Source organism: Neofelis nebulosa, chromosome X (genome assembly GCF_028018385.1).
Source record: "Neofelis nebulosa isolate mNeoNeb1 chromosome X, mNeoNeb1.pri, whole genome shotgun sequence".
Lineage (NCBI taxonomy): Eukaryota > Metazoa > Chordata > Mammalia > Carnivora > Felidae > Neofelis > Neofelis nebulosa.
The window spans coordinates 118939820-118966107 of record NC_080800.1 but is presented as its reverse complement, the minus strand read 5'-3'; the positions used below and the strand labels follow the sequence as shown (position 1 = coordinate 118966107).

Here is a 26288-nt window from a genome sequence, read left to right as displayed (position 1 = left end):
CTACACTATATTTTCCTTTCAGTATCTATAAAACTTAGATGCTTCTGACACATTCCTCTCACATGATCCTTTAACTTATATTTTCAGGATCTGTGTTTTCATTCTTTCCCCGTCATCTGGTTCTTGGAATTTGAATATATGTATCTAAGTACCTTGTTTTAAGCTTTCCTTTTTTAACTATTACAGTTTTTTTTGTTGTTGTTTTTTGGTTTTTTTTAGTTACTCTCATGGCTTAAGGATGCTTGCAATGATATATTTCCCATCCCTAAGCAGTGTATTTATTTCTATTTTCCCATGTTCTGGATTTTTTAAGTGAACAAAAATAGAAAAGGGTCGGATCTCTTTGTGGCCTAGTTGGGGCCTGTAGGACAATGAGAAGCCTCAGTGAGATCAGTCCACTTTGTGAGTGGGATTGGTTGAGAACTTCGAATTGAGACCTTCCCCAGCCCCTTGGTGTTTCCAGAAATTTCTGTAACTAAGTCGTGTGCTTGTTGACAGCTAATGAGATGCTCTTAGTAGGCCACACACCAGTATAAAACATAGTCACTGTCCCTCAATGGGCTTGTCTTCGTCCTCATTTCATCCGGGCTTGCACAGCCTTTGCTTCACGGTTCACATGCATTGACCACTAACCAGTCACTTCACTGACCAGCAGGCATCTGAGCACTAACCTTGTCTTACTTTTTTTTTAATGTTTATTTATTTTGAGAGAGAGTGCAGGTGCACAAGCAGGGGAGGGGCAGAAGTAGATGGAGAGAGAGCACAGGAAAGCACAGAGCCTGACGTGGGGCTCGAACTCACGAACCATGAGATCATGACCTGAGCCACTCAGGCTCTCTTCTTACTTAAATCTGTTAGACCTAACATTATTTTTTTTAATGGGGGAGAAACACCGCAGGGAAAGTGTGAAAGCGTATGTGAGAGAAAAGTGACGGAAAATAATACTGGAGAGAATGCCAACAAAACTAGGGCAAACCTAAGTTAGTAAAGGAACATAATGCAAGGCAGGAGAAAACACAGAAGAAAATACAAAAATGAAGTATAAACTGTGCTAATGCAGAAAGCAAGAGTGAGTGAAAACGAGAGACTGAGAAAATAGAAATTTATAAACAGGCAAGAGAGGCCAAAAGAATATGTGAAAATGAGAGAACATGAGAGCAAGCTTCGTGTGGGAGAGATGAGCCACTGAAATGAAATCTGAGAAGGAACAAATACTAGACGGCAAGAGAAACGTAGGGGCGCCTGGGCGGCTCAGTCGTTAAGAGACCGGCTTCGGCTCAGGTCATGATCTCGTGGTTCACGGGTTCGGGGCTCCACGCTGAGAGACAGAAGCCTGCTTGGGATTCTCTCTCTCTCTCTCTCTCTCTCTCTCTGCACCTCCCCCGCTTGCTCTCGCCTTCTCTCTCGCAAAAATAAATACATAGACTTAAAAAAAAGAAATGTAGAGAATAGGCTGAACATGTGACTTTAAACAGAACGTAAAATAACGCACAAGGACATTTACGGGGAGAAAAAAGGGAGGAAACGAGGGACAGCAATAAACCAAGAGGCTTTGGTCGGACACGGGCAAATAAGAGAGCGAGGTAAGAAAAGAATCGGGAGCAAGAATGAGAAACCCGAATGGCAAAGAACTGGAACAAACGGAGAAGCATGAGATGCCCGGGGAAGAGACGCCGAGCCAGGCTGAGCGAACAGAGGGAGCGCTCGCACGGAGACTGGAGGATCGGCGCCCCGCGGCCTCGGCGCAGGCGCAGACTCACTCGGGGCGGGGCCGGGGCGGGGCCGGGTTCGAGGTCCGGAGCGAGGTCAGGATTGCGGTTCAGACGCGGGGCGCCGCGCGTGGCCAGACCTCAAGCCTCTCGGAGTCAGGTCAGAGAGGCAGCGGGGCGGGCTGCCCAGGAGGCTCCAGAACGTTCAGAATGGAGTGGGCAAAGCGGGGCAGGGCTGGGTGAAATTTGCCACTTGCCTGGAGCCTGGCGATTTTAGCTTTGGGTGCGTGGCGGGTGGGCGGAGAGAGGAGTGTGCAAACATTTCTTTCCTCTGAAGTTTGAATTTGTTAGACTTGGGCTGGCCTCTAGAGTCTCGCGGTTTGAGCTTTCAGAATCCAGTATCATTTCTTTCCCCTCACCTTGACGTTGGATTTCGTTTCCTCGGTTGTAGCTAATGGGCGGGAGAAGAGGCTTGTACTTGGTAAACGCCGGTCTGGTCTCGTCGCTTGCTGTACTGACATGGAGGCGCTGTTGTGACCTAGACAGGGTTATTTTTCGGACACTTGGGTGTCCTGGCACTAGGGGAGGTCCCTTCCGTTCGGCGCGTGAGGGCTCCAGAAACTCTCAAAATTGCTGGTCGGTTGCCCTCCCTTTGTTTTGCACTATTTTAGGGTTGGGTCAAGTCTTTATTCGTCATTGCTTTAAAAGAACGCATTCTTTGTTTGCTTTATACAATTGTTGGAAATCACTGCTAATCCCACTCTCAAAGGAATGTCTCAGTGGTCGTGTATTTAAATTCTATTTTAATGGCAAAGAGTAATGGATTTTTTTTTTAATTTTTTTATTTATTTGAGAGGGGGGAGGGGCAGAGACAGAGGGAGAGAGAGAATCCCAGGCAGGCCCCATGCACGGCTTGAACTCACGAACCACAAGATCATGTCCTGAGCCAGAATCAAGAGTCGGGCACTTAACCAGCTGAGCCACCCATGCGCCCTCCAAACAGTACTGATTTTTAGGGAAGGGGACAGAGCTGGTTCGTCTTTACTGTGCTAAATTCAGAGGTGACTTTGGATCTTGAGCTAAGGATAAATCTTGTGTTCTAGGAAATGTCCGTAGTCTTGTGAGTTTTGAGATGTGAAACAGGTTATTAAAATTTCATATAAGCCACTTTTCAAAGAATATTCTGTATTCTCTTTTCAGAAGTTTTATGTGCTGAATGAATGAAAGTGAATTAGAAGGCTCTAGGAATTAGGCACGCGCCCGAACAAGTGAACAAAAGAGAATTTTTTTCTCCTAAACAAATGTGTACTCATGGTTACCATCTAAGCTAGGAATTTGCCGAGGGAAAAAAAATGCCTCAGGATGATTCAGCAAATCCTTTTACCATGCAGATTTTCCTCCATGAAAATTTCAGTTTCTTCATAGGGGAAAAAAAAAGTTACCTTGATGGGGGAATATATATATTTTTCTTGCAAAGACTAGAAAATTCAATGTGTAGTAGTGAGATCTATCAGGAACTGCTACTTCTAGCCAGGGGCTGGTTCTTGGCATCGCTGAGACACTTGGATCTGAGAGTTCTCTTAGCAAGTTAAATTCATTTTTTCCACCAATGCTTCCTTCTCCCATACAACCCATTCTTTTTTTTTTTTTTTTCCTATTAAGCATTAAAAAAAAAGTCATTGTCAGTATATGGTGTATTTTCAAAACGAGTCACCTGCCTTCACATGCTGTCTTGGTTTCTAAAGTCTGCTCTTGGAAATTTTCTGTTAAAAGATTCCAACATGTTTCACATGGCAATCTTTCAAGATCTTGCTCTACTGGAAGAAGTATATATGCAGTTCAAGAAAATGCCTCTCCTCTGAATATCTTATGGATAATCATTTTAACATAATAATTCCCAGATAGGTAATATGTTTCTAAATTATTATATTTAATAAGCTAGTTTTATTTCTACATTTCATTTTTTTAATGTTTTTGTTTATTTTTGAGAGAGAGAGTACAAGCGAGGGAGGGACAGAGAGAGAGGGAGACACAGAATCCGAAACAGGCTCACGGGGCTCGCTGGGCTCGAACCCGCCGACTGTGAGATCATGGCCTGGCCCGAAGTCAGACGCTTAACCCACTGAGCCACCCAGGCGCCCCTCTACGTTTTATCTCGTTGTAATTTAACTTGTAGATCTATTATTTGTTTGTCTGTTGATTCCTGTTCATTTTTACTCTTCAGACTTTTGGCTTATCAGAGAACGTTTGAATTAATATTCCTCTAAATTAATAGTAGGGGTTTTACAAACTACAAAACGCAAAGAGAGCAAATTATCCTTCAAATTGGACAATCCAAGGATTATTTAAAAGATGTTTGCCTTGTAAATGCAACGAAAGAATGTGGCAATTAGAATTGAACCATATAAATGTGGACTCCAACTGTGAACCCTAGAAAGGTGACAGTGTAATGAGATTTGACAGCGTGTAGAAAGGTGAAAACTCATTAGCAAGCTAGGATCTGCATGAAAAAAAAAAATTGATTAGCATTTTTGCATTATGTAAGGAGGTTGCTTAGCATTTCGGGAGGAGGACAGCAGTTGTGTGGCATTTAAATCTACTCTGAATTAAAAATGATCAGTTTAAAAAAATTATAGAAAATTCTTATGCAAATGAAATGTAATCAAGCCATGCTTCAGACTCATTATGCATGATGGATATGCACTGTAACTTGCTTACTAATTCAAGGAGCAGTGGAATTGCAGTTATATTGTTTATCCAGTGCTGTGCCACACTGCTGGAAGTGATACTAAATTGATTACGATAAACGGTGTAAACCAACAAGATGGGTTTTCATCCAACTTGACGTTTATTTTGTATGAAATGATGACACCCTCTTACCATCCTGAAAACCTCAGCTTCGTCGCTAATGGTGAAATCTTTCCGAAGTTCCTAAGGACATCAAAAATCAACAGGATGAGAGAGAATCTAGAGCAGAGAGAACAATGCTTCGTAGTGCCTTCAGTAGAAGACATTTGCTTGTTGACCTAAAAGTCTGTTTGTACATTCATGGTGTGTAATTAGAGATTTCCTTGAAGTATTTCTTCAGTGAGTTCATGTCTAGATGCGAGAATGTTTGGTGATGAAATGGCAAATTGGGCTAACCTTGGGAAGCTATGAAGTTCACCTGCCCACCTTGGTCACAGCTTCCAAGATGCCAACGATTCGTAAGTGTATCACAACCTACCAAATCCATACCGGTCCATTTCAGCAATTCTTAGCATAATTTGAGGAGTTTGACAATACTGATTTGTCCAGAATAAAAGCTACAGTTGATATCTCAAAAGTGTTTGCATTTTTAAGTTTTGAGAAGACAGATTTAAAAAAAATTTTTTTAATGTTTATTTATTTGAGAAAGAGAGCAAAAAGAGAGGGAGAGAGAGAATCCCAAGCATGCTCCACACTGACAGCACAGAGCCTGATGCAGGGCTGGAACTCATGAACTGCGAGATCATGACCTGAGTCGAAGTCAAGAGTTGGACGCTTAACAGAATGAGGCACCAGGGTGCCCCTCTTTTTCAAAATTTTACGTGATCTGTACACCCCATGTGTGGCTCGAACTCATGTCCCTGAGATTGAGTTGCATGCTCTACTGGCTGAGCCAGCCAGGCACCCCCACCCCCGCTGCTTAATAAGACAGATTTAAAAATTTTATCTTAACATTTTATTTATTTTTGAGAGACAGAGACAGAGCACGAGTGGGGGAGGGGCAGAGAGAGAGAGAGAGAGAGACACAGAATCCGCAGCAGGCTCCAGGCTCTGAGCTGCCAGCCCAGAGCCCGACGTGGGGCTCGAACCCACGAACTGTGAGATCATGACCTGAGCCGAAGTTGGATGCTTAACCGACTGAGCCACCCAGGTGCCCCAATAAGACAGATTTTAAATGCTCTTGTTGCTATCGTTTGCAAATTGAGTTAACCTTGGAAATCTATGATGTCAACAAGCTCAAATTTCTCACAGTTCAGAGTTTTAAAAATTAACTTTTGGTGGGGCGCCTGGGTGGCTCGGTCGGTGAAGCGTCCGACTTTGGCTCAGGTCATGATCTCACAGTTTGTGGGTTCGAGCCCCGCGTCAGGCTCTGTGCTGACAGCTCAGAGCCTGGAGCGGCTTCAGATTCTGTGTCTCCCTCTCTCTCTCTCTGCCCCTTCCCTGCTCACACTCTGTCTCTCTCTCTCTCTCTCTCTCTCAAAAATAAGTAAACATTAAAAAATTAACTTTTAGTCAGTGGTTCAGGACAAAAGCCTATGTTGGCATATCAAAAGTGTCTCTTATTTTGTAAGTTTTATGTGACAGATTTTAAGATATCTTTTTCATATTAATAACTTGTGATTTCTGATGATAAAACTTTTTGCTGTTGGTAGTATTTTTATTGGTGTTTTCATGATATTTAATTTTTAAGATTTTAATAGTAACGTATTTTCATTGTAGAAAATTTGAAAAACAAACTTATGAAGCAAGTAAAATCATGAAAATCATACTGAAAGGGAGAAGAATGTGTCAGTCCGAAATACGCTCTTTAGTATAAGGATTATTTTGAGCTGAGTACTTTTTTTTTTTTTTTTTTTAATTTTATTTTTTTGGGACAAAGAGAGACAGAGCATGAACGGGGGAGGGGCAGAGAGAGAGGGAGACACAGAATCGGAAACAGGCTCCAGGCTCCGAGCCGTCAGCCCAGAGCCTGACGCGGGGCTCGAACTCACGGACCGCGAGATCGTGACCTGGCTGAAGTCGGACGCTTAACCGACTGCGCCACCCAGGCGCCCCTTGAGCTGAGTACTTTTTTAAGAACCAGCAGACAAGGAAAAGTTCTGAAAATGAATAGTAGAAGTTACTCTTTTGTAAGAGACATTTACATTTATAAGGGAAGTCTCCATTTCTAAGGATGCCTTCCTCCCTGTACCTGGAAGAGGAAATGACCCTACATCTCTAGAAACCCTTTATTAAGGGGAAGGCAAGGACTTAAATCTATATCACGACCTCACCCTTGTTTACTGTGCTTTGTCTGGTCCCCTCCCATAGCTGGCTCTCTCCCCTCCCTCTTCTTTTGTCTTTGGCTGGAAATGATATTTAGGTTGGTATCTTGGTTCATTTCTTGGAGTTATTCAGTTTTCCTGGGTGTTTAGCATGTAAAGAGGAGGTATCCATGTTATTAAATTTTGTTTTTCTCCTGTTAATCTATCTTTTATTACAGAGGATCTCAGCCAAGAACCTCCAAGAGTAGAGGGAAATTATTTTTCCTCCCCTGCAATATGTAATAATATAGCTTAGGGGTAACTGTGGTTAGCATTTATTATATTTCCTTCCACTCTTTCTACTATATGAGGGTTCTCCAGTATATATTAAAACCCACCATAAACATTTAAATGGTTAAATATTAGGAAACATAACTGAGACCTCAGTGTTGAAACCGAAGACATCTTATTTTTGATTTGAAATGTTTTGTAATACTCACACTAAAACTGTTTTGTTTCTGTATTTTGTTGTTTGTTAAGTAAGTTCATCCAGAAGGAGAGAAGATTTTTCCCTGGTTTCTGCTGGAAGTTGTTAGAAATGTGTGAGGTCAGAGATGTTTAGTGTGGGGTGATAATCTCTAGAGCACGGTTTCTCAAACTCAGCACTGTTGACTTTTTGCTCCAGATTATTCTCTGTTGGGGGGAACTGTCCCTACTACATTGTAGGATATTGTTGGATGTTTAGTAGCATCCTTAACCTTGATGGAACAGATATCAGTAGCACTGTTGTGGCTCGTTGTGACAACAGAAATGTCTCTAGGCGTTGAAAATTTCCCTGAAGCAAAAACATCTAGGCAAAGCATCTAGGTTGGGAACCATTGGGTTAGGTGGAGAATACTGGTAGGAAGGCAGAAGGGGGTGAAGAATAGTGAAAGTGCGTGCACAGGAAGGGAGAGCTTGCAAGAGGGAAGCACGGGGTATAAGAGGGGTGGAGAACACAGGAGGGAGGGGAGGAAAGTGCAGGAGAGAGATGAGGAGGACTGAGATTGCTAGAAGCAAGGCGGGAGATTGCAAGGGAGAGCTTCCAAGGATCCAGCAGCTAAGCTGAAGGAGTGTGCTAGGCCTGTCAACTTTATTGCAGGGAGTGTCAGGGTTTGTGGTGAGCTATTAAACGCACGATCCACTGGAGGGGCCACTCGTCCGCTGTTTCTCCCAGTTGTCCCTGTGTGGAAAGGCTGGCGGGGGGTACTGGATCCCCTTGTTTTCTAGGGAGACCAAAGATCTCTTTTGATTTAAAAATCGCAATATTTTAAGTGAAACCTCTGTTTTTAATTTCAGGCAAGTCAACTGGACGTGTACAAAGTCAAGCGAATTGTACAAGGTCGGTCCTCTCAGATGTGGTAGGGCCCAAAATAGAGTTTCAGTTGTTCTGATCTCACTGCACCATGTGGTGATACGTGTGTGCACTTGTGTACGCGTGTGTGTAAGTGTGCTTGTGTGAAAGTGTGTGTTTGTATTTTGTTCTGTAGCTGAGCAGCAGTTAGATATTTTCCTTTTTATTTTTTTCTCTCTCACAGACAACCATATGTGTTTAAAATGGAGCACCCTTTATCTTTAAAGTGATATTATCTATTAGTAAAGAATGCCAAACTGATGAAAGGAACAATACATGACCCAGCTGAAGAAATTACTGGGTGAATGTAATCACACACACGCACACACACACACACACACACACACACACACACAGAATGTAATCACCCAGCTGAAGAAATAAAACATCACTATACAGTTAAAGCCTTTTATGTGCCCTTCTTGATCCCATATTTTTCTCTGCCCTTATAGGCTATAACGCATTTTTAGGGCCCACATATTTTTAAATGAGTACTTTTATCAAGTAGTAGCAGTTTAGATCGTGTCTAAGAATAATTGCATATATATATATATATATATATATATATATGCATATATACACATATATATATCTGTGTATGTTCAGGTATACATATATATGTATATAAACGTAAGCTTGATATTTCAGAAATTGATTTGCTATAATCTTTATTTTTTTAACATTTTTCTAATATTTAATGTTTATTTTTGAGAGAGGGAGCAAGAGTGAGGGAAGGGCAGAGAGAGAGGGAGGCACAGAATCCGAAGCAGGCTCTAGGCTCTGAGCTGTCAGCGCAGAGCCCGACGCGGGGCTCGAACTCAAGAACCGCGAGATGACTTCAGCCAAAGTTGGACGCTTAACCGACTGAGCCACCCAGGCGCCCCTATAATCTTTATTAAGATGAATAATAATATATTACATTTCTATAGCAATTTACATTTACAGAGTAAGTTGAAATATTTCATCGCATTTTACTTTTATTAATTGACATCTGTACCTTAATCCTTTGGACTCGCAAAGTCTCTGAAAGTCGAATGGATATGCATGTGTGAGCCTGGTTAATGCAAGGTAATCACTTTCGATATTCTATATCCTACCCACTGTACATCTGCTAGAGAATAATGCTTCAGAATTCTGTTTTCTGAATAGGCATTAATGTGAAGCAATTGGGTATTATGCCACTTTTGAGTTGTAATCAAATGTACCATCTATGTGCATAAATGCATTTCAATTCACGCCACATTATTAGATATAAAACATGGCATGTATTTGACTGAGAGCAACACCTGTAGGTTTCTTGGAGCGTCTTGACATTCTTTATTGACAGTTGTCATAGATCAAATTTTCTCCTATGGTTCCTTTCTTATTTAGGGTTGGATAGAGCTGGATGACTGGCCTCCCTCTGTTTCATTCCTTAGCTTTTCCAGAGCCACGTTTTGCAGTGGAAAGGGGGAAGAAAAGTCGACTTATTTTCTTCTCAGACTCAGAATGGCTGCAGTAATTTTCTATAATATATTTTGGCCGTTATTCTCATCTTCCAAAGCAATTTATCATCTTTAACCCGTTTTTTTTTTTTCCCTAAGGCTAAATCATCATTTTCACGATAGGGATAACATGGCTGCTGGGGGAATGTATAAAGGCCCGAGGAATAGTTGAATTGGAAGGAAAGCAAAGTTGACTCTTAGCCAGGCAGCATATGCTAAGTAACGTAAGGAAATGAATGGAATAGAGTTGTGGCCCCAGAGTCGCACGGGGTGGAAGGCAACCCAACCGTATTGTGTATTAGCAGAATATACTGGACCTCAACAGAGAATTTAGTCTTGAGAACGTGAGGAATAATGACAGGTCCTGGATGAAGGCCTAATCCGATAATCTGGTTTTGTTGCCTCGATTTCTTACGTTCCCAAGTGCAATACTTATGGTAATTATTATTTTTTGAAGAACTGATTACATCCATGAACCTCAGAGAGATGGTTCTGTTAGTCAAGAAGCACCAAACTGGTAAAAGGAGTAATACAGTGATTACCTGCCTACACATCACCCAGCTGAAGAAATTGAACATTACTTACAGTTCAAGGCTTTGACTCACCATTTCTGCCCTTTGGAAATCTGAAAATCTTGCATTTGGACTAAATTAACTCTCGCAGGGAATTGAGGCTATGAAAGAGATGATTTGTTCCACAGTGACTGCATGCTGTTGGGAAAGGCAGTGTTTCATATTCTGTGGATTCCTGAAGTTCCAAAGTAAGTAGAAGGCGCTCGAAGAGTGAGGGTAGCTCCAGTCCAGGCTGCTGTAGCTTAAACACTTCCGAACTTGAACGCACGCCGTGAACTTGTCGAGAAAGCTAGTTGTGAAATTTTAAGTTGAGCTGTCCACTTTGCATTGAATATTTGGCTTAAAGCTACTGACATACAAACTAAAAGATATTTCACTGATAGCTGCCAAAGAGAGTAAAGGGTAAGTTTATCACATGACACTAGGATAAGGAAAGCATATTAAAGAAAGATTATAAATGAACTAGGTGTCCCATTGTGATTAAGAAAATGTAGTCTCCTCCCAGTGATAGAACCTGCTAACATGGAATTATTTTGGCCTCGTAACACGGCAGAAGACTTGAATATATTACCACGTAATCATTCTGTAGGAGATTGGGCTTGGCTAAGCCTCGATTGGCAACACGGTGGCTGGTATAAATTGTAGTTCGGCTGACTACTTAGCATTGAAAGCTAGAATAAACGTGTAATTCCTGAAAACAAGGGATACATAAACATTTTCTGCGTTAGGAAAAAAAAAAAGCTTTATGAAATTCAAGAGGGTTTTGTTTTTAAGACATTACTTACTAATTGCATTTAGGCGTCAAAGTAACTCCGAAGGTTTTCTCTCAGTCTGCTCCATACTGTTGCACATACAGTATTTAATTAGATGATTCATTAAATGTATGAATGTTTTCACCGCACGTTCGGTATAACTTATTAAGTGTTCATTTTAAGTGGCAGTGTGATAACCCCTTTCTGAGTCGCCCTGCTTAGGCTGGCAGTGACTACGGACATTGACATGTTTTCGTCTGCAGCTGGAGGCGCCCGCCGGCCTGCAGCAACGGGACAGCTGTCCCTCCTGCTGCTCTTTTCCTGCCTTCGGCCCCGCGTGTAACCTACCAGCCTTCCTTGGGGGCTCCGCCCCGTGATCTGCACATGCGAGGCATTCGACAAATGCCGAGTGAGAAGAACGTTCCTGTTTGAGCACCCAGTGAAATAAAATGGAATGATGGCAAGATTTTAAAAAGCCAGGTGTCCCAGGGGCGTCTGGGTGGCTCAGTGGGTTAAGCATCGGACTCTCGAGCTCAGCTCAGGTCGTGACCCCAGGATTTGTGAGTTGGAGCCCCACGTTGGGCTCTGCGCTGGCAGTGCGGATTTTGCTGGGGATTCTCTTTCCCTTTCTCTCTGCCCCTCCCCCACTCACACTCTCTCTCAATCCCTCAAAATAAGCGAACAAACAAACCAAAAACTTAAAAAGCCAGGTGCCCCATCACTGTCTATAAGTGTCCATGCAGTTTTGATCCATCTGTTGAGCCCTCTGGGACTTAGTTTTCTTAACCTGTCATCTGACTGGCTTAGATCCAATGATTTCCAAAGACCAGCCCTTGATTCACCTTCTGTTATTCATTGACTCCCTCCCCTGTGATTCTGCCTACTGTCTTCCGTTCCATCTGTACGTCTAGTGGAGAGGATACTGTGTAAGTTACCATACACCTAAGTATTTGTTGTGCTTTCAGTTTTTCAGATTCATCAATAACTTCTGCCCTTCGGAGAAAAATAAACATAGCCTTTTCCCTGTAAACTGAGAACATGGCTACATATTTGAAATCTGTATTGTCAACCTTAAAACTCTTCTGATTGGGAATGGCCTTTGCCTTCCTACCCTTGAATTTCCTCCAAGAACACTTTCTGGCTGCTCCCACTTAGTGCTTTGATGGGGGGGTCAGGAGGACTAGATGCCAGATCTCCATCCGCTCCCAAATCCCTGTGTCACGGAGGGCCACTCATTTCCCCAAGTGTAAAATTAGGGAGCTTTATTTGATGATATCTAGAATCTAAGTCTCATTCTATATGAATCTGTGTTTGGGGATGCCCATCGTTTATATACGAGGCAAGTCAAAAGAACTTTTAATGAGCACCTACTATGTGCCAAAATGATAGATATATTTTAAGACTAAGGAAACTGAGGACCAGAGAGGTTAAATAGCATGCCTAATCACTAATAAGCCAACAAAGCTGCAAGTGACAGAATCAGGACTTGAATCTGTGTCTACCTGGTTATACAAGCCATACCAGTTGGAGAGGTTTGTTAGATCTGTTTTATTAATTTTATTTGATAGGTGATGGGGAACAAGTTTTTGAGCAAGGGTTAGTGTGATAAAAGGCCTTATTTGTTTGTTTATTTTTGGTGTTGTTAACATTTATTTCTATTTTTTTAATTTTAATTTTTTTAAATTGACATCCAAATTAGTTAGCATCTAGTGCAACAATGATTTCAGGAGTAGATTCCTTAGTGCCCCTTCCCCATTTAGCCCATCCCCCCTCCCCAACCCCTCCAGCAACCCTCTGTTTGTTCTCCATATTTAAGAGCCTCTTACGTGTTGTCCCACTCTGTTTTTATATTATTTTTGTTTCCCTTCCCTTATGTGCATATGTTTTGTCTCTTAAAGTCCTCATATGAGTGAAGTCGTATGATATTTGTCTTTCTACGTGTCTATCCACGTAGTTGCAAATGGCAAGATTTCATTCTTTTTGGTTGCTGAGTAATACTCCATTGTGTGTGTGTGTATATATATATATATATATATATATATATATATATATATATATACCACATCTTCTTTATCCATTCATGCATCGATGGACATTTGGACTCTTTCCATACTTTGGCTATTGTTGATAGTGCTGCCATAAACATGGGGGTGCATCTGTCCCTTTGAGACAGCACACCTGTATCCTGTGGATAAATACCTAGTAGTGCAATTGCTGGGTTGTAGGGTAGTTCCATTTTTAGTTTTTTGAGGAACCTCCACACTGTTTTCCAGAGTGGCTGCACCAGCTTGCATTCCCACCAGCAGTGCAAAAGAGATCCTCTTTCTCCACATCCTCGCCAATGTCTGTTGTTGCCTGAGTCGTTAATGTTAGCCATTCTGACAGGTGTAAGGTGGTATCTCATTGTGGTTTTGAGTTGTATTTCCCTGATGGTGAGTGATGTGGAGCATTTTTCCATGTGTCGGCTGGCCATCTGGATGTCTTCTTTGGAGAAGTGTCTATTCATGTCTTTTGCCCGTTTCTTCACTGGATTCTTTGTTTTCTGGGTGTTGAGTTTGAGAAGTTCTTTAGAGATTTTGGATACTAACCCTTTATCTGATACCTCATTTGCAAATATCTTCTCCCATTCTGTCGGTTGCCTTTTAGTTTTGCTGATTGTTTCCTTCACTGTGCAGAAGCTTTTTATTGTGATGAGGTCTCAGTAGTTCATTTTTTGCTTTTGTTTCCCTTGCCTCCAGAGACGTGTTGAGTGACAAGTTGCTGCCTCCAAGATCAAAGAGGTTTTTGCCTGCTTTCTCCTCAAGGATTTTGATGGCTTCCTGTCTCACATTTAGGTTAAAAGTCCTAATTTTAAAAGGTCAGCATCAGTGCAGAGCCTGCTTGAGTTTCTCTCTCTCCCCCTCTCTCTCTGCCCCTCCCCCGTGCGCTCTCTCTCTCTTTCTCTCTCTCAGAATAAATAAATAAAAACTTTAAAAATAAAAGATCAGCATGATGGTATTCATGGAAGATAGCAGCCCTATTTAATTGATCCTTTTATTTTCAACATCGAACGCAGTATTTAGCAAATGTTAGATCTATAGTTGATTTTTACTGAATGAATGCATGGATGGATGGATGGATGAATGATGCTGCTGAATAGGTCATGAGATCAGAGAAAGGAGAAATACTAGTGATAATGCTACTGTGGTGGTCCGAGCATGAAGTAATAAAACATTGCACTAGAGCGGTGGCAGTGTGGAAGGACACAAGCAAACAGGAAACATGGACTGGACCTGGGAACAAATTAGATGTGGGCATGAGAGAAGCCACAAATGACCCCAAAGCTTTGAAGCCTTATTGATTGCCCTGATGGTTTGATACCATTCTCAGAATTCTGGAGGTCACCTTGTAGTTTGACATCTATTACCGAGTGCAGTGAAAGCCTGCAGACAACGGAGTACAAGTGGAACGCATTACCATCTGAATGAATTGTAAACCAAACCCGTTTATGTGTGAGTTTGACCCACATAAGGATTGAAATACGGTGAAGGAAAAGTAGTGGAGAACATAGAGGGTATGTCTCCTTTAAACTATTTTCTGCCTCGTTCCCCACTTTTCTTTCTTTAATCAAGACCTGCCAATGGGTATTGAACTGGGTTCCACTTATTCACGTGTAGGGGTCTTCCAGCACAGAAAAGTAGAGATCATTGCCAATGACCAAGGCACACGTACCAGTCCAAATGATGTGGCTTTCACAGAGTGATCACCTCATCAATGAGGTTGCTAAGAGCCAAGAGATGATGAACTTCGCTACCGTCTTTGATGCCAGTAGGCTGATTGGTCGTAAGTTTGGTGATGCCAGAGTTCAGTCTCAGTGAAGCACTGGCCTTTGCAAATGATTTGTGAAAAGGGAAAACCCAAAGTAATTGTAGAATATAAAGGAAAAAATGTTTTTTCCCCAGAGGAGATCTCTTCCGTGGTTCTAAGCAAGATGAAAGAGTTTGCTGCAGCCTCCTTGGGTGGAAAAAAAGCCAGAAAATACAGTAATTACTGTTCTAACCTACTTAAATGATTTACAGTGTCAGGCCACAAAGAATGCATGGACCATCCCAGATCTTAATATCCTGGAAATCGTTAATGAGTCTATTGCAGCAGCCATAGTTTATGGCCTGGATTTAAAAACAACAACAACAAATGAAGCTTTAAAAGAGAGAAACATGCCGATCTTTGACTTAGGTAGTGGCACCTTTGGTGTATCTATCCTAAACATCCAGGATGACATCTTTGAAGGAAAATCCACAGCTGGTAACACCCACCTGGATGGGGAACTTTTTGATAGTTGTATGGTGAGCTACCTGATGGAAGAGGCCAAATGCAAGCACAGGAAGGACGTAACCTACCACAAGCAGGCAGTACGCTGCCTCCAGACTGCCTGTGAGAAGGCACAATGTATCTTGGGTTTCTTTGCTCCTGCCAGGATTGAAATTGATTTATTCTATACGGACATGGGTTTCTACACTTCTGTTTCCTGAGCCCAGCTGAGTGCTGATGTCTTCTGTGGTGCCCTAAAGCTAGTAGAGGACTCTCTGAAGGATGCCAAACTCGACAAGAGCCACGTTAATGAAACTGAGATAGGCAGTGATTCATTCCACTTGTACCCCAAAGTTTCAGAAATTGCTTCCAAATTCTTGAGTGGAGAGGAGCTCAACAAAATCATCAGCCCTCATGAGGAGTAGCTGCACAGTGCAGAAGATCTCCTGCTCCTTGATGATACCCCTTCTCTTTGGGCATCGAAACAACAAGGAGGTCATGGCATGTCTAAGAGAGACCCCACCATTCCTACAAAGCAAACTCAGATGCTCACTGCTTCCTCTGCCACTCAGGCCACTGCTTAGTGACAGCGTAGGAGGGAGAAAGGGCTTTAACTAAAAGAAGTAAACTGCTTGGCAAGTTTTGCTCTCCGGGATCCTCTAGCCTCCCGGAGCATTCCTAAAATCTAGGTGACCTTTGACATAGACACCAGGATCAATCGCAATGTAACGGCTTCACACAAAAGTACCAGTAGGAAGAACAAAATCAACATTACTAATGACAAAGGCCATCTCAGTAAAGATGATATCGATCAGATTCTAGAAAAGCAGGAAAATAGAGATTGGAAGATGAAGTTAATGGAGATCGGGTAACAGCCAGAAATACTATAGAAGCCTAACCTTGAGTGGCATGCAAACAGTTGAAAATAACACTCTGAGACTCGTGTTCAGTAGAGAAAATGGAAGGAAGGCTCTTGAAAGGTGTCAGGAAGCGTTCAGCTGCCTCAAGTACCAGCACACGGCTGAAAGGGAAGAGTGTGAGTGTAAGAGACTTTGAGAGTCTTCAGTCCGAGTGTCGTGAGGCTTTACCGGGCAGTAGGATCTGGCGGCTGTGGGCTTCCGTAACTGAGAGGAGCCTAGGTCTGGTGCTGATCAAGCGGACGAAACGGTCATTCTTTGGAATGAGTCTGTTCTCTGCCGCCACTTGTGCAGTTTCTATTTCAGTATTTCATGCTTAGTTTGCATCCTCAGCGTGTATGAAAGAGGAAAGATTCAAAACCTACTTTGACGATACAAATTTGTGAGTTTATTCAGCGTCATAATACGAATGCTCCTACGTCTTGTGGGTTTACGATCTTCACATTTTTCAGCACCTGCAGTTTATGGATGGGGACTTGTTTGGAAACGATCACTTATGAAATATTTCAGCGCTTCCCTTTGGTAATAAGAAACGGGCTCTGTTACCATCCCACAGTCTCACCCCTTAAATAACAGTTACTAGTTGTGAGCAAGTGTTGTGGCTGCAAACCTGGATCAACATTTTATTCTACTCATCTATATACTACATTAGAATTTACTGCTTTCAGTCACGTTTCTGTGTATTTTTTAAAACGTCTTCATGACCCACTGATGTCTGCATCTCTCGATTTACAGAAAAATTACAGTCCTTCCCAGGTCCAAGTTGCCATCGGAGATTTTCACTCTTCTCATTGTATGTTGCTGAACGAGGTACCACGTGTTTTGCTGATTGTTCATGCCTTGACTTCTCAGCTACATATGTAAAAACATCCATTGATTTAAGAGGGAAAGACCTACTTCTTGATCTTCTTAAGCTCAACACATTTTCCATGAAAATATGGTTGTAATTGTAGCTTATCGATGAGTTCTATGGCATTTGTGAGTCAAAGAAAAGGAAGATTTCTTTATGCATCACAATTATGGTACTGTGGTTTTACTGTCATCCTTCAGGGCTGGTGTGTATTTTGTTCACTTACAAAAGAGGAAGCATATTAAGGGGGGGAGACTGACATTAGGAACAGTTACAATAGAATTTAAAGGAAACAAAGACAAATATTCATTTTGGTTAGGTGAGATCTCTGACTTTCTTGAGTAGTTCAGGCCTTCCTTTCTTTCATGGATTTAGAATACTGAAGGCAGGTTGAAGCAGGTCAGTACCTGGCAATGAACCAAGCATATAAACCAAGGACAGAAATCTCCTATTTAGGATACTGTTTTTAAGTTTATTTATTTATTTTCAGAGAGAGAGAGAGAGAGAGAGAGAGAGAGAGCGCAAACACAAGCAGGGGAGGAGCAGAGGGAGAGGAAGAGAGAATCCCAAGTAGGCTCTGAGCTGTCAGCACAGAGCCCGATGTGGGGCTTGCACTCACAAACCGTGAGATCGTGACCTGAGCCAGAATCAAGAGTCAAGACACATAACCCTCCTGTGCCACCCAGCCGCCCTGGGGTAATATGGACATTTTAACAGTGTTTGTTCTTCCAGTGCATGAACGTGGAACGTCTTATGACGTCTTTGTGTCGTCTTCAATTTCTTTCGCCAGTGTTTGATAGTTTGCAGGGGACAGGTCTGTCACCTCTTTGGCTGAGTTTTACTTCTTTACCGATTTGGATGCCTAGACTCAGTTTTCTGGTATCTTCATTATACATGTTCACTTACAGTATTGAATTAACCGCATCAGTCTCTGAATGAGATCAGTTCCCAACAGCTCAATTATCAAACCATTATTGGACATGGTACATTTCAAATACCTGAATTAAAGCACTGTGTTGACCCACAGGAACCCACATTTCAGTGAGGCAGTGAGGTCAAAAGGAGAGAGCTGAACACGTGAAGGTTCAAGGTGATCCAGAGCAGCTGAGGGTATCATACTGGCTTAAAATTTTTTTTTTAATGTTTATTTATATTTGAGAGAGAGAGAGAAAGACAGACAGAGTGCGAGTGGGAGAGGGGCAGAGAGGCAGGGAGACACAGAATCCGAAGCGGGCTCCAGGCTCCGAGCTGTCAGCACTCAGCCCGAGGCAGGACTCGAACTCACAAATGGTGAGATCTTGACCTGAGCCGTAATCAGACGCTTAACTGACCGAGCCAGCCAGGCGTCCCTCGTATCGGCTTTCGAGGAGCCGGATGAGGGGAACATGGCAGACCTCGCGGAAGACCTGCCAATAGGAGTTCTGCTTCACGAACAGCAGTTACCTTTCTCCTTTCCGAGGTTGGGAATGGGATGGGCACTTTTAGGGCCTTAAAACTGGGTATTTCAGGAAGAGAAGGTTGTGAGAAGTGGTAGGTCAGGGGCCAAATGATCGTACTGCTGGTGGAGGAGGAGTGGATAAATACCACAGGGCAAAATTAAGGTCGAATTTCTCAAGATCATGCAAACAGCAACTAGGGAGCTTCCATGAAAGGAACGGCCAGGCCAGGCGAGGCTTGAGTTCGATGACCTGGCCAAATGTAGACGAAGCCCACTGAAAATTAGGGAACGGGTAACACCACGAGCCAGAGGAAGTGCTGTATGACTTTACTCGCATTGCCATAACAAAGTACCATAGACGGCATGGCCTAAACAACACAAGTGCATTTTCTCACAACCCTGGAAGTCAGAAGTCTGAAATCAAGGTGTTGGCAGACTTATTTTTTGTCCTGACAGCTATGAAGGAAGGATCTGTACCAGGCCTCTCTCCTTGGCTTACGGATGATCTTCTCCTTATGTCTTTACGTGGTCTTCCTTCTGAAAGTGTCTGTGTTCTAGTCTCTTCTCTATAAGGACACCAGCCATATTGGATTAGCACCCACCCTAATGACTTCATTTTAACTTCATGCCATTAAGATCCTATGTCCAGATATGGTCCCATCCTGAGGTAGTGGGGGTTAGGACTTTATCAGATGGACTGTGGGGGAAGACACAGTTATAACAGATGCCTTGTTATAAGCTCTTCTGTATGTGACTGCTGGGCTCTGAGCCAGATGAAACAGCTGAACAAGACAGCCCTCGGTCTTAGAATGCTCACTATCTATCGCGATAGGTGTTTGGGTGTTTATTCTTCCTTGACCTCTGAATAAAGGTTCACAGAACTTGACAACTGGAGCGAGGATTTGGAGAGAGTGTAAGGAACAACGACGTGGGTGAGAGAAGGTGCAGAATTTCGGCACCATCAGTGGTAGAATCATACAAGCCTAGGAAATATTAATATGGAGATATCTCAAATATAAATGTAGCTATATAATTTGCACCACTTTCAGTGAAAACGATCCTTTGTTTTGGTTTTGTTTTTGTAAAAACATTGAGACACACTGCCTCAACGACAGCTTCTTGTGGGGACATGAAATATAAACAAAACTGACAGGACACTAGTTTATCCATCTGCCTGATGTGAAGTTGGTGGTGTTTAGAACTAAACGACTTTCTAGAATCTCGTAATAGGAATATCGTTTTTCTAAATTTTGTTCAAGAGGCAGGAATGAATAGCTTCTGGGGTGTTCCATAGAATAAGGCCTGAAACAGTATTTTGAAGCTATTGACAGTTATTTTTGTATTGGGAGAAAAAGATATTATGTGGGACATAATAGTTGCTCAATAAAATAGCTTGTTGACTAATAAATTCTGGGGCTTAATAGCCTTTAAAATCAAACTTATATACTCCTGGTAGATTTCCAGTGGTATTACATTGAAAGCCTAAAGGCCAGTACTTACGAAAGAACATTAGATTTAGTTAATCAAACATAGATTATGTTTTCTAAGATAAATTATGTCTGCATACTTAATACATGCTTTCATATAGCAATATAATGCTGATTTATCTCTCTCACACTCATAAAATCGGTGTGTCAAATAAGGGCCACGCGGAATTGTTTTCACTGTTCTGTCCCTCTGTTGGCGTCTCGTAACGAAAGATTCAGCAAACACGGTAGACATTAAAACGTTTAAAACCTGGCTCAGTGATGCCTTCAGACCCTTCCAGTAATTACCCCTGAGCTTCCTCTGTTTGTACTTTGTGACTTGCCTCAAATAAATCAAAGTGAGTGAGTCCTAAAGGAGAAGAACTGTTTTTAGCATTAAGGCCAATTCTTCAGGCAAAGAATTTGGGGTAGAGCCTTTTTCTTGTGACTCACCTGTGGCCTGTTTATATTTTGGGGATGCTCATCCTCCCTGCTTCGTCATTTCCCCCCTACGCTCTGTGGGCTGACGGCTGCGGTGTAATCACCCTAACACGGTTCCAGGAAGACCCAGAGAATCAAAACAACGGTGTCGATACCATTGTTGCTTTTACCTCCTAAACATGCTGTTCATTGAGCTCCTGGTTTAATAAAGAACACTGAGCCCTTTCCAGTTCTTGCAAGGTGAGAGCCAGTTCCATCAGGAGGTACCAAAGGGGCCTTGTCAAGAGTCAAGAATATTTGAGAAGAAGAGACATACCACGAGAGAAGACGCTTTGCAGTAACATGCAAACGGAAGCAGGTCACTTGTAGGCATTCAGCATGTAAACCTTAGGGAAGCGAGAGGAAGGAGGGGAGTTGGTGACGGAAGGTGCTCTGGGCTCAGCTGATCCCATTCAGAGATTCTGTCTTAGCCTATTTGCTCTGATCCCGAGGAAGCCATGTATACAGCACATCCTTCTGTAGATAGCACTGTGTGCCAAGCACTACTTTTACACACACACACACACACACACACACACACACACACACACCAATTTGATCCTTATTTTTTTTAATGGTTCTTTATTTTTGAGAGAGAGAGAGACAGAGAGAGTGAACACAAGCGGGGGAGGGGCAGAGAGAGAGGGAGAATCCGAAGCAGGCTCCAGGCTCCGAGCTGTCAGCACAGAGCCCGGCGCGGGGCTCGAACTCAGGAACCGTGAGGTCATGACCTGAGCCAAAGTCGGAGGCTTCACTGACTGAGCCACCCGGGTGCCCCAAGACTGGCAATTGTAAAAGTGACTCATGTTGGATATTATTTCCATATCAAGAGTTGACTTCCTTTCCCATTTCTTAAGTACTGATTCATTTCCATCTATTGAGTAGAATAATAATAAAAAATAAATAAAACGTAACATTTCCACTTCACCGTCCTTAGAAATGGCTTTAAAATTTTATGGTTGGTTATATTTCAGTACCTTCCCTTAAATTCTGGGAATGCAGCCTTTCACAGCCCATATTACGGCGTTAAGGCCTACCTTACTTACAGATACTGAGTAGAAAATTGATCTTACCAAACTATTTGACTGTATGTCCCTATGCTCTTTCTGGGTTTTGATGATTTTAATCCCAGTAGAGTTATTAACATACCGTGTTATATTAGTTTCAGGTGTTCAATATAATGTTTCAAAATTCTATACATTCCTCAGTGCTCATCAAGATGAGTACACTTTTTGGTCCCCATCACTGATGTCCCCCATCCCTCCACCCACCTCCCCTCTGGTAGCCACCAGTTCTCTATACTTAAGAGTGTGTTGGGGGGGGCTCCTGGGTGGCTCAGTCGGTTGGGCGTCCGACTTTGGCTCAGGTCACGATCTCGCGGTCTGTGAGTTCGAGCCCCGCGTCGGGCTCTGTGCTGACTGCTCAGAGCCTGGAGCCTGTTTCGGATTCTGTCTCCCTCTCTCTCTGACCCTCCCCCGTTCATGCTCTGTCTCTCTCTGTCTCAAAAATAAATAAACGTTAAAAAAATTTTTTTTTAAAGTGTGTTGGGGCACCTGGGTGGCTTACACGGTTAAGTGACTGACTCTCGATTTCTGCTCAGGTCATGATCTCACAGTTTGTGAGATCGAGCCCCACGTCAGGCTCTGTGCTGACGGCATGGAACCTGCCTGGGATTCTCTCTCCCTCTCTCTCTGCCCCTCCCCCTCCCCTGCTCATGCTCTGTCTCTCTCAAAATAAATAAATAAATATTTAAAAAAAAGAGAGAGAGAGTGTATTTCTTGGTTTGTGTCTTCCTCCCTCTTTCTCTTTTTTTTCCTGTGCTTGTTTTTGTTCTTAAGATTCCATATACGGGGGCACCTGGGTGGCTCAGTGGTTGAGCGTCCATCTCTTGGCTTTGGCTCAGGTCACGGTCTCATGGTTTGGGAATTCAAGCCCTGTGTTGTGGGGGAGCGGGGGTTCTCTTTCCTTGGTGTTCTCTCACTCTCAAAATAATAAACTTAAAAAAAATTCCACATATGAGTGCAATCAGACAGTCTTTGTCTTTCTCTCACTGACTTATTTCATTTGCCATTATATACTCGACATCCATCCATATTGTTGCACATTCTGTCGGCTGACGCTTGGGCTGCTTCCATAGGTTGGCTATCGTAAATAATGCTACGAATAAACAGAGGGGTGTTTTCTTTTTGAATTCGTGTTTTTGTATTCTTTGGGTAAATACCTAGTAGTGCAATTGCTGGGTCGTAGCGTAGTTCTATTTTTCATTTTTTGAGGAACCTCCCTACTGTTTTCCACAGTGCCTGCACCAGTTTGCATTCCCACTAACAAGAGCGTTTCTCCACATCCTCACCAACACCTGTTGTTTCTTGTGTTATTGATTTTAGCCATTCAGACAGATGTGAGGTGATAACCTCATTGTGGTTTTGATTTGCATTTCTCTGATGATGAGTGATGTTGAATATCTTCTCATGTGTCTGTTGGCCATCTGTGTATCTTCTTTGGAGAAAAGTCTGTTCATGTCTTCTGTCCATTTTTTAATTGAATTGTTTGTGCATTTTTTTGGTGTTGAGATGTAGAAGTTCTTTATATATTTTGGGTACCAACCCTCTATTAGATATTTCTTTTCAAAGTATCTGCTCCCATTCAGTAGGTTGCATTTTAGTTTTGTTGATCATTTCCTTTGCTGTGCAGAAGCTTTTTTATTTTGATGTAGTCCCAATGGTTTATTTTTGCTTTTGTTTCCCTTGCCTCAGGAGACTCATAGAGAAAAATGTTGTTATGGCTGATGTCAGAGAAATTATTGTCTGTGCTCTCTTCTAGGATTTTTATGGTTTCAGGTCTCACATTTAGGTCCTTGATATATTTTGAGTTTATTTTTGTGTACGGCGCAAGAAAGTGGTCCAGGCTGATTCTTTAGCGTGAAGCTGTCCGGTTTTCCCAACACCATTTGTTGAAGAGACTTTTTTTCATTGCATATTCCTTCTTTGTTGAAGATTAATCGACCGTGTAATCATTGGTCTATTTCTGGGCTCTCCATTCTGTTCTGTTGATCTATGGGTCCTGTTTCGTGCCAGTATCGTTTCCGTTTTGATTACTGCAGCTTTGTAGTGTATCTTGAACTCTGGAATTGGCAATACCTCCAGTTTTGTTCTTCTTTGATTGCTTTGGCTCTTCGAGGCCTTGTATGATTTCATGCAAATTTTAGGATTGGTTCCTGTTCTGTGGAAAATGATGTTGGTAGGGATTGCGTTAAATTTGTAGATTGCTGTGGGTACTGTGGACATTTTAATAATATTTGTTCTTCCAGTCCATGAGCATGGAATGTCTTTCCATTTATTTCTGTCGTCTTCAATTTCTTTGATCAACATTGTATAGTTTTCAGAGTACAGGTCTTTCACTTCCTTTGTTAAGTTTATTCGTATGTATATTATTATTTTCGGTGCAGTTGTAAATGGGATTTCTTAAAAATTTTCTTTTCTGCTACTTCATTATTAGTCTATAGAAGCACAATGGACTTCTGTATATTGATTTTGTATCCTGTGACCTTACTGAATTCCTTGATGTTATGGTAGTTTACTGGTGGAGTCTTGAGGGTTCTCTCTATGTAGTATCATGTCATCTGCAAATAGTGAAAGTGTTACTTCCTCCTTACCAATTTAGATGCCTGTTATGTTTTCTTCTTGTCTGGTTTCTGTGGCTAAGGCTTCCAGTAATGTATTGAATAAAAGTGATGAGAGTGGACATCCTTGTCTTGTTCCTGATATCAGGGGTAAAGCTCTCAGTTCTTTACCATTGAGTATGATGTTAGTTGTGGGTTTTTCATATATGGCCTTTATTATGTTGAAGTATGTTCCCTCTAAACCTACTTTGTTGAGGATTTTTATCATGAATGTTGTACTTTGTGAAATGCATTTTCTGCACTATTGAAATAATCCCGTGGTTTTTATCCTGTGTCTTGTTGATGGAATGTGTTATGTTGAATGATTTATAAATATTGACCCATCCTTGCATGCCAGGAATAAATCCCATTTGATCGTGGTGAATGATTTTTTTAAATTTATTTTGAGAGAGACAGAGGCAGCACAAACAGAGGAGGGACAGAGAGAGAGAGAGAGAGAGAGAGAGAGAGAGAATCCCAATTAGGCTCCACACTGTCAGTTCAGAGCCTGATGTGGGGCTTGAACTCACCAGTGGTGAGATCATGACCTGAGCTGAAACCAAGAGTCAGACGCTTAACTGACTGAGCCACCCAGGCGCCCAGTGAATGATTTTTTTTAATGTATTGTTGGATTCATTTTCTTGAAGATTGTTGAGGATTTTTGCATCGCTGTTCATTAGAGTCATGAGCCTATAGTTCTCTCTCTCTCTTTTTTTTTTTGTAGTGTCTTTTTCTGGTTTTGGTATCAGGGTAATGCTGTCCTCATAGAATGAATTTGGAAGCTTTCCTTTCTCTTCTGTTTTTTGGAATTGTTTGACAGGAATAAGTATTAACTCTTTTTTAAATGGTATAATTCATCTGTAAAGCTGTCTGGTCTTGGACTTTTGTTTTTTGGGAGGTTTTTTTTTTTTATCACTAATTCTATTTCATTGCTGGTAATTGGTCTGTTCAAATATTCCATTTCTCCCTGACTCAGATTTATACTCAAGTTATATGTTATATGTTTCTAGGTTATATGTTTCTTGGTTGTTGTCCAATATATTGGCATATAATTTTTCATACGATTCTCTTATAATTCTTTGTATTTCAGTGGTGTCAGTTGTTACTTTCCTCGTTGCAGATTTTATTTGAGTCTTTTCTCTCTCTCTCTCCCTCTCTCTCTCTCTCTCTCTCTCTCTCTTTTTTTTTTTTTTTTTTTTTGATGAGTCCAGCTAAAGGTTCATCAGCTTTGTTGACTTTTTCAAAACCATCACCGGGTTTCATTGGTCTGTTTTATTTTATTTTTCAGTGTCAATTTCATTCACTTCTGTGTTAATCTTTGTTATTTCCTCCTTTCTACTGGTATGAATTTTGTTTGTTGTTCTGTCTCTAGCTCCTTTAGCTATAGGGTTAGGCTGTTTATTTGAAATTTTTCTTGCTTGTTGAGGTAGACCTGTATTGCTCTCTACTTCCCTCTTCAAGTAGTGGCCTCGTGAGGAAGAGTGCCTCTAGTGCCCTGTAATGCAGTATCACCTGTTCACCAGAACCTGGTGCTCTAGTGGTGCCTTCCTACTGTGGCTGTCCTGTGTTTGCCTCCAGTCCAGTTGTTGGCGGTGGCTCTCTTTGTCTGCTGTGGGCAGAATTCGGTCCCTGTGCTGTTAGTGGGTGCGTGTGCGGCCGCCTTGGGTCTGTGTCGAGTGAGACCAGCTGTTGGGTAGAGATGGAGTAGCCCTGAATTGCAGGGTGCTCCCCCTGTGTTCTGCCCTGAGAAGCTTTTGTTGGCCTTGCCTTCAGACCAGATGTCTGACCCCAGCCCCCCACTGGGTGCTCAGCCAGACTTGTGTGCGTGGGTATCTTCCCGTCTCCCCAGGGTAGGAGTTACCTCGGAGCCGGCCGGCCCTGCCGGGGCTGCTCGCACACCGCCAGGCTTGTGGCCCTGCTTTGGATGGGCTCCGGCCAAGAGCCTGTTGGAGGGAGCGGGTCCGCAGGAGAGTGTGGGGGTAGGGTATGCTGTTAGCAAGTTAGGTGGAGAGTGTTCATGCTCTGCTGGTTCCCGCAGGTGTCCGTGTGTCCAGGCTGGGAGTAGGGGAGGGTAATGGCCCCCGTCAGCTCCTTTGTTCCTCGAGAAGTCCCCTAAAGATCCCTGCCCCTCCAGCACACACTCAGATTAGTGAATAAATCTCCCTCCCATACGTCCCACCCCCACCCGGTTTTCAAACTGCTACATCTGTGCTGTATCTCTGTGGGGCTGCTTGTTGTGCTTTTCTTTTTAAAGGGTGGGAACTCTGTTTTCTCTCACTCTCCTGTCT

At 42.4% G+C, this 26288-nt stretch overlaps 1 protein-coding gene across 1 annotated transcript; it reads left to right on the top strand.

Moving 5' to 3' along the window:
• Positions 1 to 1607: 1607 nt before the first annotated feature.
• LOC131502157 (heat shock-related 70 kDa protein 2-like) lies at positions 1608 to 15616 on the top strand. The gene is given in 7 exon segments (XM_058712741.1): positions 1608 to 1805; positions 8039 to 8100; positions 11165 to 11310; positions 14513 to 14639; positions 14641 to 14753; positions 14756 to 14904; positions 14906 to 15616. Coding segments are annotated over 7 exon segments (1506 nt in total).
• The last annotated feature ends 10672 nt before the right edge of the window (positions 15617 to 26288 follow it).